This window comes from Pistacia vera, unplaced genomic scaffold, assembly GCF_008641045.1.
Source record: "Pistacia vera cultivar Batoury unplaced genomic scaffold, PisVer_v2 Contig552, whole genome shotgun sequence".
Lineage (NCBI taxonomy): Eukaryota > Viridiplantae > Streptophyta > Magnoliopsida > Sapindales > Anacardiaceae > Pistacia > Pistacia vera.
Window position 1 is genome coordinate 208,146 of NW_022196393.1, and position 14,693 is coordinate 222,838.

The 14,693-nt window shown below is 34.8% G+C and overlaps 2 protein-coding genes across 4 annotated transcripts; one reads left to right on the top strand and one right to left on the bottom strand.

The window, feature by feature from the left end:
• The first annotated feature begins 1,003 nt into the window (after positions 1–1,003).
• Positions 1,004–10,005, top strand: LOC116108064. 2 transcript variants are annotated; one of them, XM_031394340.1, is made up of 19 exons: positions 1,004–1,141; positions 1,400–2,098; positions 2,651–2,851; positions 3,267–3,350; positions 3,721–3,780; positions 4,228–4,272; positions 5,116–5,315; positions 5,437–5,937; positions 6,157–6,253; positions 6,347–6,526; positions 6,606–6,695; positions 6,840–6,902; positions 7,035–7,109; positions 7,489–7,539; positions 7,858–7,935; positions 8,973–9,107; positions 9,184–9,291; positions 9,379–9,444; positions 9,606–10,005. In XM_031394340.1, exons 2-19 carry the CDS (start codon positions 1,739–1,741, stop codon positions 9,678–9,680), a joined length of 2,469 nt encoding a protein of 822 aa, XP_031250200.1. In that variant the 5' UTR covers positions 1,004–1,141; positions 1,400–1,738; the 3' UTR covers positions 9,681–10,005. The 2 variants fall into 2 exon arrangements, with proteins under 2 accessions (XP_031250200.1, XP_031250201.1); XM_031394341.1 differs by lacking the exons at positions 8,973–9,107; positions 9,184–9,291; positions 9,379–9,444; positions 9,606–10,005 and having other exon boundaries at positions 7,489–7,559; positions 7,858–7,930.
• Positions 10,006–10,166: 161 nt separating this feature from the next.
• Positions 10,167–14,658, bottom strand: LOC116108065 (WD repeat-containing protein 70). 2 transcript variants are annotated; one of them, XR_004124585.1, is made up of 10 exons: positions 14,134–14,658; positions 13,791–14,003; positions 13,490–13,690; positions 12,794–12,901; positions 12,447–12,584; positions 12,085–12,336; positions 11,571–11,891; positions 11,289–11,466; positions 10,861–10,950; positions 10,167–10,464 (listed from the first exon to the last, which is right to left on the bottom strand). XR_004124585.1 is itself a non-coding variant. In XM_031394343.1 (9 exons), the coding sequence occupies exons 1-8, from the start codon at positions 14,620–14,622 to the stop codon at positions 11,299–11,301; spliced, it is 1,890 nt and encodes a 629-aa protein (XP_031250203.1). In that variant the 5' UTR covers positions 14,623–14,658; the 3' UTR covers positions 10,167–10,464; positions 11,289–11,298. The 2 variants fall into 2 exon arrangements, 1 of the variants encoding a protein (XP_031250203.1); XM_031394343.1 differs by lacking the exon at positions 10,861–10,950.
• Positions 14,659–14,693: the final 35 nt, after the last annotated feature.

A 14,693-nucleotide genomic window follows, 5' to 3' on the forward strand; every position in this document is an offset into this window, starting at 1 on the left:
TCAATGCAAGATAAAATTAAGAGTTTTCATATATTTATATTAAAGGGATGTACAAATAAAATGATATATTTATCCTATTTAAATTCTTTATTATATATAAAAAAAATTATTATTTATTATTATTATTTTGCCCTTTTTTCCTCTCATTTAAATGATAACCATGTGAATAATTTAATATTACACAAAGTTCCTATGCTAAGTTAATCGTAGCCATTGTCTCGCAAATTTAGTAAAAATGATCCATGCACCAACGCGTGTACAAGACTCACATGGATGGGAAGTGGTATTTAATCGGTTTTTCTATTAAACCCTAACCACAAAGTTTGATGGACAGCTTTGATCGAAAGAGGGCACAGTGATACTGGCGGTCGAAGGGAAGAGTAGAGCCCACTGCATTTAACGACATTTTATCAGCACGAGACACGTTGAATTTTGAAAAGTCAAAAACACTTTATCGTTAATGGAAGTTATTAGCCTTTTTTTATTATTATAAAATAATTAATTAGGTCAATATCAGAATGCCTCCCGTGAGAATATCTGTTTTCACTCAACACCTTATCCCATCCCAATTGCACTATTCAGAATCAGTTAAAAAAGTTATCAAAGGTATTCATTCCTATTTGAATAACGTTCATTTTCTCAATTTGAATTTATATAATTTTTATATGGTCCTTTATTTTTTAAGAAATTGCTTTGGCTTTTAAAAAATTAAATTTTACTTTTACTTAATTATTATTCTACAAGTCATAGATTGTATAAATCAGTTTAACAAATATCTGCTAATGAAATATTAAGGAAAAATTTAAATAAAACTTAAACAATAACAGATTAGTACCTCAAGATTGATTTAAATTCAATGTTGCAATTGAAGAGTTCTAACATTGTAATTTGCAAGTTGTAACAGCCACAGGGTATTCTCAATGGCTCACTAAGATGTCATTTATCAGACTATAAGGGATCTATATGATATTATTTAAAGCTGTCTTTTTCCCTTCTAGAATCTCCTTCTCTCATGGCATGTGTAAGAGTAACCTCCTCTCTTCATTCTACTTTTAACTCCCTTCTATATTTAGCAACTATTTCAATCTCTTTCATTCTCTTTCACACGAAACCGAACCAAACACAACCTACATTCATTGAGGTACGCATGACGATTTTCTTTTTGCTTTTTTCTTTTCTTTTCTTTTCTCTCATCAGCTTTAAATTTTGTTCAGGCATTTACTGGGTTTTATTTCATGCGCTACAAGCTAGCTTTCGGTTACAGTTTCATATTTTGAAGAATATGTAGCCGTTTGTACGTTTAAATTCTTGATTTGGGTACTTTATTATGTACATTGTTATGCTCGTTTTCTAAAGTTTGTAGTATCTGAATTGTTTTGGATGTTTTTTTGGCTACCAGGGTGTTTAGTGAAAGCACCAGCAAGGCCAAAAGTTTTTCAGATTTTGAAGTTTATGTGAGAACATTTGTGATCAAATTTTATGTGTGCAAGATTTAGTTGACCATAAAATCAAGGATCAAAAACAATTGAGGGGAGGTTATGGTTATTTCATTTTGATTGTTGTTTGAAATGGGGTGTTGGAAATAAGATTAATTACATTTATATTTGGTGGAATCTACGTGATTAAGTTTAAAGGTGTTGATGTAATGCTGGTTTAAGGGCTTGCGCTTTACAATTTGGAGGAGGAGGTGACTTTAATTTGTGAAATGAGCATTACAAGACGAGTTAAGTATTTCTAAATGGAAACTAAAGAAAATTATGATGCACAAGAAGATACGCCCTCTTCGCCGATTCGGGTATTACAGCAGATATCTGAGGAGGCAGTTAGGGTGGCAGGGGAAGCACTGCAAGGTGCTTACTCCCGTAGCAGCTCAAGTGCCCATTTATTGGAGCCACGACACAGGCGCAGTCAGAGTGAGATTTTGATGGGGGCACATGGGCGTAGTAATAGTTTTCAGAGACTGAAAAGTCACATGCAGAGGGCTTGGCGATGGGGTGGCTTGTCGCGGGAAGATGATTACCAGTATAGTTTCAATCCGGAGGTCTTGGCAAACCAAAAACGCCAGTGGTATCAGCTTCACTCAAAGTCAAAAACCATGGTATTTAATCTCTCTCTTTTCTTTCTCTTCGTTCTATTTCATTTTGTGCTGGCTACATTGTTCTTGGTTTAGGAAGCTGTTTACAGTAAAGTGCACAACATAATCTAGTTTGTTGCACATCTTTCCTAACAGTTTCTTGTTATACTTTTATTTTGGGATATTTCACTTCTAAATTTTTCTATCCTTCAGGAGAATCAATTTATTGTCTTCTTTCTTGTTTCATATTCAATAATTTTATTGTGCGAAGAGAATACTGGCTATAGGGATATAAGCTAGACGGTGCCTTTGAGCTGAAAAGTTCTATCCATCTGGTTTAGAGAATGCCAGGCAGTCAGAACTAAGTAAACAGAGATTGGACTGTGATCCATAGGCCCTTGCATTTTAGTTATAATAAGTTATGCTATACGCATTTATTTTTTAAAATACATTTTAGTTTCAAATTTGGCAGTGCTGCTTGCTGTTTAATGTTCTGAAGCACATAATATTGATAATCACATGAAAAAAATTACATGCTTGTTTCTTTAAATAATAAACGAAAGGATTTTATTGTAGGATCAAACAAAATATAAGGAACCCACCTCAATATTTGAACATTTTATTGTTGCGGGGCTTCACCCAGATTCTAATCTTGAGTGTGTGGAGGATGCATTTATGAGAAGGAAAAAGTGGGCGTTCGAGATGGAAAAATCTGAAATGTTCGACTTCGGAATGATACAACCACGGGCACCTTCACTTCCATCATTGGAATCTCAGGTTTATTTACTGACTAAATTGATTAATTTTTTCTTCTTTTAACAACATGATCTTTATGTACTGTGTGATTGCTGTGTTTTCCTTAATTTAAGCAATCTGCTGTATTAAAATAAAGGCTACTGTGTATTGTGCTATAGGATTTTTTCTGAGATCTTTCTATTTGTGGCATTTTGACCGGGACCTATGTGTTTGCTACAACTGGAATGCAGTTGTTATACCCAATGCATCATTAAAATTGTCGGCCTGTTTGACCAACATTAATTTGGTTGTTCTGTTTCTATGATGATGACTTAGTTTACGTGTCTTTCATTTTGGTCAGTAGTTTATGTTTCTTGATCAATTGTTTTTGCGGTCCTATTGATATATGGGCTGATAATCACTTGTTTGGTCTTTTTTTTCTTTTTGGCATTTGCAGATTCTTTTTAAATATCCTCCTGGGAAGAAGTTACCTATGCGCTTAAAGGATTTAGCCGCCTTCTGTTTTCCTGGGGGTGTTAAGGTTTGATTTTATTGTTATCTTGCTGAAACTTTGTTTACTTGCCCAATTGTTTACTTATAGAAGAGATATTTCCAACTATATGACAATTGACAAGAAGAAAAAGAGTTTCTGATGGAGTTTTTGTAAATAAATGTGATCGATAATCGTTGTCCTACTAGGCCAAAATGTAATCTTGTATGTAGCCCCATATGCTAGAAGTAGTACACTTCTAGTTGCATATCATATAATATGTAGTTGTTTCAAAATGGTGTATGATTGGTTTTCCTATATTATTGATATTTACTTTGATTAGTTAATATCATCTGTTTTATTCAGCATTGGGCAAATGCTGGTCTATCGATTGTTTTATCTACAACATTGTATTATACAGGCACGGCTAGTGGAGAGGACTCCGTCACTAAGTGATCTAAATGAACTTGTATATGGACAGGTATGCCAACCACTGTTTCTGTTATGTCTGCTATAATAATGATATTGTTCTTAAGTGATCTAAATGAATTTGTATGTGGAAATATGTTCTGTTATTTCTTTGATATTATTCTTAAAGTTAGATCTTATATATTGCAGTGATTTAATTTTACCTATAGATTACTCAATGCTGATGTTCCTTTTCGTGGTGCTACAGCTTGAGAATGTGGGTTTCATTGACTCAAACCTATATGTGTTTAAATAGACTAAAATTGGATTGCAGTTTTATAAAATGTATTATATACTGCATATATGGTTGCATGGCATTCCTAATAATTTGTCAAAAGTCATCTCCATGTAGAACTGTTGCCACCTGATATTATTTTATTGTGAATTAAACTTGTTCTCTTCAAAGTATTAGCACCTTTCACCAAAGAAACAACATTTCATTTCTCTACAATCTTGACAGGAGCATCTAAGCAGAGATGATTCATCATTTATTTTTTCACTTAAGGTAATTTCTTTCTTTGTATCTTCTTTGTCACATTTGATTACTTTTGGTACCTTATTGCTTAAAGAAAGCTCTATCTAGATGAACTTCTGTTGCTTTAATTGAATTTTCATTTGTGGTATCATCGACTTAGAAATGGAACTTAAGATTTGGATAATGAAATCAATTTTTCTAAGATATGAGTTACCTTCCCTCTGATTGATTGTCCCAAATATCTGTATTACTCTGTTCTTTTTAACGTTTATCATGTTATTTGTTTGACTAGTGGATTAGCGTCATGCTTATAAATTGTTAATTACTGATGAAATATACTGTAAGCTTTTTACTCTCTCAGATCAATGTTGTAAGCTTTTTTCTCTCTCAGAAAAATTTTATTTGGTCTCTTATTTCAGGTGAATCCATTTATAATTGTTTCTTGGGTTCACTGGTTGAAATCCTTGTTTTCATGTTTTTCAGGTGTGTTTCTGTATGTCTAACTTCTGCACTGTTATGATTCTAGGTTTTTTTTTTTTTTTTTTTTTTTTTTTTTTTTCCTGTCCCTTTCTTTGACTTTGGTTATAGCAAGTCTTTTGAAGGAATTATTTCCTCCTTCCTGTCCCTCCTCCTTTTTGCAGTAATATTCATAGTTTCTTATCGGAGATCTAGTGAGTTCCATATATGTCAAATTGTTCCTGAAAAAATCACTCTATTTATTGCTTTAATATGTGTCCATGAAGTTCACTTATATTAATTTGGAAATGTTTGTAATTTTTAGTGGTAGTACAATTAACCAATTTTTAGTTCCCATAGATTAATGGTCTAAGGAAGATGAGTGGCGGGATGCTGAAAATTTTTATTTCCTGTCAGGTTGCCAACAATGCTACACTTTATGGTGTTTGTTTACAAGTATCAGAAATTGTTCAGAGGCCACCTGGTATCTTAGGAACCTCACCACTGCTTTCTCAGTCTTCTGGAAGATGTAGCCGTTTTTTGATTTCTGCACCTCGCTGCTATTGTGTGCTAACAAGGGTTCCTTTCTTTGAGCTACACTATGAGATGTTGAACAGGTTAAAATTATTTTTATTCTCCCTTCTGTGAGCATTTGTTTTATTGATGTCTGTTTTAAGGGAGAAAAATCAATATTGTGTATCAATTAATGCAATTCCCCATATCTTTTGTTGGATGCAGTATAATTGCACAGGAGCGCCTGAATCGGATAACACAGTTTATTAATGAAATGACTCTCACTGAGTGCACCCCTTCACCGTCCAAACTACATGATCCAATAAATGGCAGTGTTGACTCGCCGAATGGGGAGTATATTAATGAGTGGATGGCCTCTGCAATACCTGTTGACAATGCAGTTGCCCTTACTGCTGCTGCTGCTGGAATTATATCAGATGATGAGATCCCATCTTCACAAAAGATATGGGAACCTCATTCTCCTGAAAGTGTCACTGCTAGTGACGCTTCAGATATTAGTCAATTAAGAGAAATAGATAAGGATGACAAGAAGAATTTGCAATATTTTGATGATTGTGCATCCGAGGCCTCAGAAAATCGATCTGATTATTTGGAAAGAATATACGGAAGCTTAGAGAACGGCCGAGCTTCTCCAGAGATTGGGGCACTTGCTAGTTCCAGGACCAGCACATTAGAGCGTCTTGCAAGTTCTGAATACCTATTCAGGTGGTAGATTTATTATTATTCCGTGATTAGCTGCTATTTAAATATTGACAAACTAAATTATATAATTTAATCTGTTATATCTGTAGACACTTCACATCAGTAATTTAATCATCTTCTTTTTTAATTTCCTGCTCTCCTTTATTCTGAATGTTTCTTTATTCTTTAACCTGCTTCATTTCCTCTGTGACAATATCAGTAATATATTCTTATTTTTGGCAGTCCAGCTAGAAGCATGGCATCAGAGGATGAAGATGATGATCTTTTCCCAAATCATGAAAAAGAATTTGTGGATGATTTGATGATGGAATGGGCTAGGGTAAGTTTATTGTTATTGCCCATTTTACAGAGTTATTGAGTTGAGGTGATATTTTGACTACCCTTTGACTATCATAGATTTTTCGTTTTATAGGATCATAAGAATGATTTGCTACAAATAGTTTGTGGTTATCATGCTCTCCCAATTCCACCTAGAGGAAGTGGAATAGTTTTCCAGCCGCTCAAGCATTTGCAGTCTATTGAATACAGCCGACATCCAGTTTCTGCCCTTGGCATTTCGGAAAAAGATTTAGATACAGTTGAAGCTGCTGAGGTATTCCTTTGGTGTATGATTTTTCTTAATCTATGGTCTATATGCATATGTACCTGATATTATTTTTATTCATAAAAAGGTCAATGGAAAGTTGACTGTTGCAGAAGAAGCTGTTGCACTCTCATTATGGACAACCGCAACCATTTGTCGAGTTCTCTCAATTGAAAGTGTAAAGACATATCTAATCACAATCATTTTGGCTTTAGTTGCCCTTTTTCTTTATATTTTGAGACTGATGTGTTGCATCCCTATTCAGAAGCAATGGGAAACATTTTCATACTGAGATTTGAATTTGCTATTATACAACTTCCAGGTTTTGGCACTGGTTGCAGGAGTATTACTGGAGAAACAAGTGGTAGTAGTGTGTCCTAATCTGGTGAGTTGGTCTTTATTTTTTAAAATAATTATGTGTCATCACTAGTTTTCTTGTGAATATAGTTTATATTTTATAGGAACCCAGAATGAGTAAGCAATTATTTTGAGTTAATATCAGTTTCAAAAATTGCAGGGTATTTTATCAGCTGTAGTGTTATCTCTTGGTCCAATGATTCGTCCGTTTCAATGGCAGAGTTTGCTTCTTCCAGTAAGTTAGATAGAATTCAGCCAGCACTCAGCTTTATTTAATTTTATTAAAAAAGAAAAAAACAGAAATAATTGGCTCAATTGATGCCTTTGGAAGCCAAAACTATGAAAATTTCAATAAACTTCACTTCCTTAAACCTGTCTGCCCAAAATAAATCCTGGAATAAAGCAATCACAAAACACCGGGCCAGGTGGTTTTCCAATGGCCACTTCATAATCGAGTTGGAAATTTTTATTGTAACTTCCATATATGATTGGAGGCAAAATCTCATTCATATACGTTATTATATTGAGTGTAGTTTTGATGCCTTTGATGCTGGTGTTGATACATGTAAATCAGTAATAACTGATTTTCTTTTTGCATCATTGATCTTTTACAGGTTTTACCAGGGAAGATGCTTGAGTTTCTTGATGCACCTGTTCCCTTCATTGTGAGTTCCATATCCCTAAGGTTTGCATGCTTATAACATGAATATCATACAATTTAAAAATTGGTACATCTTAAAGAGTGAACCTTATTATGTACAGTGTATGAATTTCCCGACCAAATGATTTCCGTTGATTCGCCTGCTAGTTGAATGTTTGTTTCAAATCTTTAGATTCAAAATCTTAAGCATCCTCCCAGACTAGATAGGTCGAATTGTTGAAACCTGTGTCACTGAAAAAGATTGATCATTTAGATTCTTCAAGACTTTGTATGAAGTTTTATTAGAAAATACTGATATTTTTATTTTGATATTATTTCACAGATTGGGATACAAAAAAAACCTGCTGATTTGAAGATTAAAACATCAAACCTTGTGCTTGTTAATGTTCTCAGGGACCAGGTATGTAATGTTTTTTATTTTTTATTTTTAATCTTTTCTGGAATTACAGATTATATATGGATTGGAAGCATTCTAGTATAGTACTTATTTTTCTTCTTTCAACAATTACAGACTACTGTTTTAATTTTTTCTTTTTAAGGTTTGATAAAATTTCCTATCAGACTAGCAAAATGNAAAGAGTGAACCTTATTATGTACAGTGTATGAATTTCCCGACCAAATGATTTCCGTTGATTCGCCTGCTAGTTGAATGTTTGTTTCAAATCTTTAGATTCAAAATCTTAAGCATCCTCCCAGACTAGATAGGTCGAATTGTTGAAACCTGTGCCACTGAAAAAGATTGATCATTTAGATTCTTCAAGACTTTGTTTGAAGCTTTATTAGAAAATACTGATATTTTTATTTTGATATTATTTCACAGATTGGGATACAAAAAAAACCTGCTGATTTGAAGATTAAAACATCAAACCTTGTGCTTGTTAATGTTCTCAGGGACCAGGTATGTAATGTTTTTTATTTTTCATTTTTAATCTTTTCTGGAATTACAGATTATATATGGATTGGAAGCATTCTAGTATAGTACTTATTTTTCTTCATTCAACAATTACAGACTACTGTTTTAATTTTTTCTTTTTAAGGTTTGATAAAATTTCCTATCAGACTAGCAAAATGACTAATCTATCCTTGCCCTCATTTTTTGAAACCAAATTAACAAAATCCCCTTCTTTCTTCCCCGCCGCCTTAAATGGAACGGCAAACTGACATTGAAAATACTTGTTATTTCAGAAATTTGAGGGGAATTGGTAATTAAGGAAACTGCAATAAACCCTTTTCTTTATTCATTTTTGAAATAGTTCTAAATCCACTACCCCTTAATAATAGAATTATATCTTATGAAAGCCTAGTGGGGAAGTGTCATAAATTCCTGAAGCTGTTTGATTGATTATAAATTTTTTTATGCAAAAGTTTATAATTGTGTATGAAATGGTTAAGAGGATTTGATGTGTCCCAATTCTTGTTAACTTTTTGTGTTTTCAGGTGAAGATGTGTCACTTACCGTCACTTCCTCGACAAAGAGAGCTTGTCTCTGAACTCAGACCAATCCATGCTAGATTGTCCTTTGAAAGTTCAATTGCGAGAAGGCATCCCGTATATAAATGCAGCGAAGTGCAGGTGTTTACAGATTTCTGCCACTCAGATTCAGCTTGTTTGTTGATATGAATAATAATATTTGAAAGTGTTTTTTCAGGCTGAAGCTGCAACCCAATTTTTGAATGTCATGGGGCGCTATATGGAGTCTCTTTGTTCCGATTTTAGATCTCATACAATAACTAGTGTACAATCAAACAATGACAGGGTTAGAAAAATCTACTATCTAACTTGGCCTAAATTCTATCATGTTCTTCTTTTTAACTCATGAACTTTTGGGGTTTTAACTTTCCAGGTTTCTTTACTTCTTAAAGATAGTTTTATCGATTCCTTTCCTGGTAGGGACCGGCCATTTATCAAGGTAATTTTGCATTTTAACTGTTAATTTGTTCAGTTTTTTTTACTCATTCAACTTATAAGCATTAGAATTAATAGGTTTTCTCTGATCACCATTACAGCTTCAGCGTGTAATCCCCAGTTTTATATTACTTATGCATTGCTTGCTTATTCTGGTTGATGCAGCTATTCCTAGAGACGCAACTGTTTAGTGTTCTATCTGACTCGCGTTTATCAAGATTTGAAAATGGCTACTGCTAACGGTATCTCTTTAACAAGTTCATGTGTTGGGTAAGGATATCAGATAATTAACTAACAGCAAATTTGAAGCCATCAATTGTGAATTGATTTGCAGCCTGAAGATTTTGTGTTAGTGATTTTTGTAACATAATGTTATTGTAGTAATAATCGAAAATGCCTCCCACCAATTCACCAATACCAATTATGTCTGTTGTACAACCTACCACAAATCATCCCTTTTTTTTCAGGATATGATGATGGGGTTACTCAAATCTGTCTCACATCAAATTCTTGTAAATGTGAAAGTTATATTTTATTTGTAGATTGACTTCCTTTTTAATCTAATTGTTGCTTTTGTTTATATATGCATTTGAGCTTTTGTAGGCTCTTATTTTTGTTTTAAGTAGTTTCTCTTTTCTTCACGTTGTTTTAAGTGTAAAGAGTCAACTCAGTGCCATAAGGAGGCTTATTATTTGAAAGGAAAAAAGGCAAAAGATTCTTTGAACAAACCGTTTTAGCTTGAATTTAACATCAAGTGTTGTAAATGAAAATGCATTGAAACCCACTGTTTAGTTTTCAGACAACCTATGATCCCATTAATTGGGGTTTCAAACCTGAACGCAATTTCTTACAATATCTAATCTCAGACATTATACAATATATTATCGAACATCAATTCACTACTAAATAGAACAATAAAATCTTGGACAAGGAGAAGTTGAAATTGTTTATGGCTTTAGATGCACAGATATTCCGACTGCAAATGGCACCCACTAAGAGCAATCCTATGCAAGCTTCCTCATTACTGTCAAAGAAACCACTTCAGTAGTAAATTCAAAATGCATCAATTCATTTAATTGTGAAGAGGAGAAAAAAAAAAAAAAAAAAGGCAAACGTACAATCTACTTGAAGAATTGAATTGATTCATCTCATCACCACTCAATTTCTCTTATGATTAAAATATCTGATTGGTATGGCAGATCATAACAAACAAGAGTGCATGCAGCTCTGGTGAATTTTCGCCCATCTTAGTTCAAGTATTACCATCAAATTTACAGATAAACGAAATTTCTTTCAGAATATATTACCATTGAAAACCCTAAATTAAGTGGGCCAAGGGAACTAAACATGTATATCAGATTTGGAGTACAAAGTTCACTTATATCCACAACAACAAATCATATTGACAGCGTAATGATACCTTCAGCATAACCACGCTTAGTTCAATGTATTCCTTGGGTGCTCAAATTAAACTCGAGGTGATTTTAAGGTAGCATATACTTAAAACCAGCTGCATATAAGTGTAATAACATAAATACAAGGCATTAAATAAAATGAAAGAAAAAATGACAAAATGCTTAGGAAAAAAAAAAAATATATATATATATATATATATACTTAAAACCAGCTGCATATAAGTGTAATAACATAAATACAAGGCATTAAATAAAATGAAAGAAAAAATGAAAAAATGCTTAGAAAATATATATATATAAAATGAAGATCCTAACTAATATCCCACATATATATATATGTAAAATGAAGATCCTAACTAATATCCCATCACTGAATAGCAAATGAACCCAGGAAACCAAAAGACAGGGAGAAAAAGTAGCACAAGTACACTACCACAATGGGATCATTTCTCTTCGTCCTCAGAATCAGACTTTGCAAAAACTGTTTCAGGCTGGGTTGCTGCATATGCTGGAGCAATGAATTTAGGTTCTTTCGCTGCAGCATCAGCATACTTTAGTATAGCTTCTCTAGGATCCTCCTCCATCCATGTCTCCTTGATCATTCCCCCTTGCTGCAAGGGAACTCCATACGTTAGCAACTCCCACTTGCTTCACTTTCATAACATAAAAGATCAAAGAAAAAGATACAAGAGCACCAATGAGGAAAACATCATACCTTCATAAGGTACTGGGTCAATAAGCTTCCCTTACTTGCACCAACTCTTCCACCATAACCAGGTCCTGTAATGGGAAGCTCAGGCTTATGGGACTTAATAGGGTCCTTCAATGTTTTCTCTCGCTGACGCTTACGACTTGGCTGATCTCTGAATAAGGGCAATGCATGTGGATTGTGAATCACAGGTTGTATCTCAAAATCATCAACAGATTTTTTCCTTGGTGCTCGTGCAACACAGACAAGAGCTCCTCGCTCACTGAGGGTGGGGTCATATAATATGTGAGTTCCTCCTTGGCTCTTATCTCCAGCTGTTGCAAAGACCTTTAAGCAAAGAAAGGCAGTTGCATTATAAGTATAAATTCTCATTTTGCACACTGCACAATTCTATGAGTGTGTGTTTCAAAGACGATTCATAGAGGGATTCTTCACACAAAGAAGCTTGAATTCAAGGGTAAAATAAAAAGAAAATGGAAAAACAGAAAAGATATGAAAGCAAAATATTGTATAATATTACCTGATTCAGCTTTGGGTGCCAAATACATTGCACTACACTACAAGTCGGTGATATTCCAACTCTTGAAACAAGTTCAAGTTTTGCTCGATCAAAGAAACATAGCAATCCTCCAGTTGTGCTCTCCCTTTCAACAGATGTACCAGTCAATATAAGTTGTTCGTCAGGACTAAATGCAATATTTGTTTGGGCATAGTGATTCGGAAGATCCTCAAACACCTTCAAAGGCTTTTTCATTTGGCGCAAATCCCAAACCTAACTCAGATTTCATAAATTTTATTACAAAAAGTTTGACACACAGCACAGCATGAACAGATGTATGAGGAAAATGAACACTAATGTTCTGAACGCATATCTATCACTACCTTCAATGAACCATCAAAGCTTCTGGACAGCAGAATTCGCCCATCACTAGAAAACTTAAGCCCAGTTATATCATCAGAATGGGCTTTCTCAACATATATATCTGGCCTGCTTCCCCATCCAGGCTTAAGGTTCCATAGCTGCAAGAGTAAAACAGCCAAAGCATACGTAAGAAGAAAATTGATGCAAAGAAAATGAGAAGATAACAATGCAAAGTGCAAGAAGTTGAAAGCAGTAAAAAATAATCAGAAATTCTAACACCAAAAATATCAAAGAAAGCCTAGAGCTTATCTAGCTTAGACTACTGTCTATCAACAACAAAATGATATCCGATATAACAAGCAATTACCTGTATAGAACCATCTCCAACACCACCTGCAATGCATTTTCCTTCACGGTTCCAAGCACATGTGGTAACCGGAACTCTTCCAGGCCTTGAAAGCTTTGGTTTGATAACCTATCCAATCATGATAAAATTTCCACGTTAGTTTGCAGCCATTTCTTTGGTTACTAAAATTAACGAGAATCTTGTCAACAGTATAGGCACTTTCATAAGACTGAGCATGCAAAACAATAAAAATGAAATGAAATTCAAGAGCATTTAAAGACATTTTTAACATACAGCATCACCACATACTCCAGCTTAAAATAAAAATAAAAAATTCCAAAAACCTCCATCAACATTCACACACAAACATAATATAATATATATATTTTCAAGGCCTTATATTCCAAATCATTCTCAATGAAACCTTTTTAAGAAAGCTTAGAACTGGACCAAGCAAAACCCAGTTAGTTCCACTAAAACATCATTGGAAGCATGTGGCATGCTCTACCAAATATGTTTGAAATTCATAAACTCAAAACTAATTTAAAGCATTTGAAGAATAAAAATTGAAAAAAGAAAAATATAGACTAATTGATCAAGCATAGCAAGCAAATTCTTTGAGTTTTGCATCATCAGAATAAAGGAATGCTTGGCGAAATTCCACTTAGCATATCTTGACCAAATGCAGCAATTAAATAACTACAGAACACGACCTACCTGCTTCTGACTTTTGAAATCATTCACATCCCATAGACGAAGAGATCCATCCTCGGATGACGTCAAAATCGTCTCTTTATTTTTAGGATGCCACTCTCCAGACGTTAATCCGCAAATGTGTCCCTTGGTGTTTTTCAGATCACGAATATACATATCACCCTTCACAAACTCACCTAGGGTGAGCCCATCTCGGTCATAAATCTGAAATAAAAAGAAAGACCAGTGAATGATGACCACATACACCCACAAATAACAATCAAATAATAACAAAAGAAAAAAGAGCACAGTTATGCACAAGTACCTTAGCTTGAGCAGAGCCAGTTACACAGAGGAAACGGTCCGACGTAGGACTCCAGCTTAAGTTACGAACTTGATGACCTTCAAATGGCTCAAGTTGCCTAAAGGATTGTAAACGGGAATTCATTCCTTGAAAGTCATACATTCGCACCGTATAGTCATAACTACCGGAGAGAACTCTAGACCCAGAGTGATCAACTGCAAGAGCTGAAACAACCTGACAAAACACCGAACATTAAATTAATCCCTTTAAAATCTAAACCCTAATTACACTTCAAGAGAAATGAACTTACAAAATTAAAACACAACAAACAATTTAAACACGGATTAGGATACAAAAATAGTACCTTAGTATGACCCTTCAGTACAATCTCGTTACTCATCGGAATCCGATACCGATTCTCCCCTTCCTCTTCCTCCTCCTCTTCATCGTCCGTCTCCGATGCCACGGGAGGCCGCGGTGGCCCAATCATCACAACTCCATCATCATCCTCCGTTTCCACAGGCTGAGGAGGCCGTGGGGGCCCAATCATCACGTCATCGTCATCTTCCTCCGCTTTCGGCGGCTCAGGAGGCGGTGGGGGCCCAACTTTTGGCGCCTCCGAAGCTTTAGGTTTTCGGAGAGAGTCAAGCCAAGCTCTGGGGGAGGATGAGAGAGACGGTAGGTCATTAGTCTTGGAGGCAGCTGTGCTGGTGGTGGTGGTGGAAGGCGGTTGTTCCGATCGGCGAGTGGCGTCGTGGACTTTTTCGAGAGAGGTTTGGGGTTTTGATTGTTTGCCAAACGCGAGCGGGAACTGAGCTCTGATTCCGTCGTATATCTCTGCCTCGTCTTCCATTCTTGGCTATGTTGTGATATTTATGAGTGGGTTATTTTTCAATTTGTGGACAATTTATACGCCATGCTTGG

Bases quoted from the DNA above. Each gene is read 5' to 3' on its own strand.
- LOC116108064 (XM_031394340.1), top strand. From the start codon at position 1,739: ATGGAAACTAAAGAAAATTATGATGCACAAGAAGATACGCCCTCTTCG. The intron at 4,273-5,115 runs GTAATTTCTTTC...ATTTCCTGTCAG, and splicing joins CATTTATTTTTTCACTTAAG to GTTGCCAACAATGCTACACT. The intron at 6,903-7,034 runs GTGAGTTGGTCT...CAAAAATTGCAG, and splicing joins TAGTAGTGTGTCCTAATCTG to GGTATTTTATCAGCTGTAGT.
- LOC116108065 (XM_031394343.1), bottom strand. From the start codon at position 14,622: ATGGAAGACGAGGCAGAGATATACGACGGAATCAGAGCTCAGTTCCCG. The intron at 13,691-13,790 runs GTACTTGTGCAT...TTTTTATTTCAG, and splicing joins CTGGCTCTGCTCAAGCTAAG to ATTTATGACCGAGATGGGCT. The intron at 11,892-12,084 runs GTAATATTATAC...CTTTGCTTAAAG, and splicing joins GGCACCCAAAGCTGAATCAG to GTCTTTGCAACAGCTGGAGA.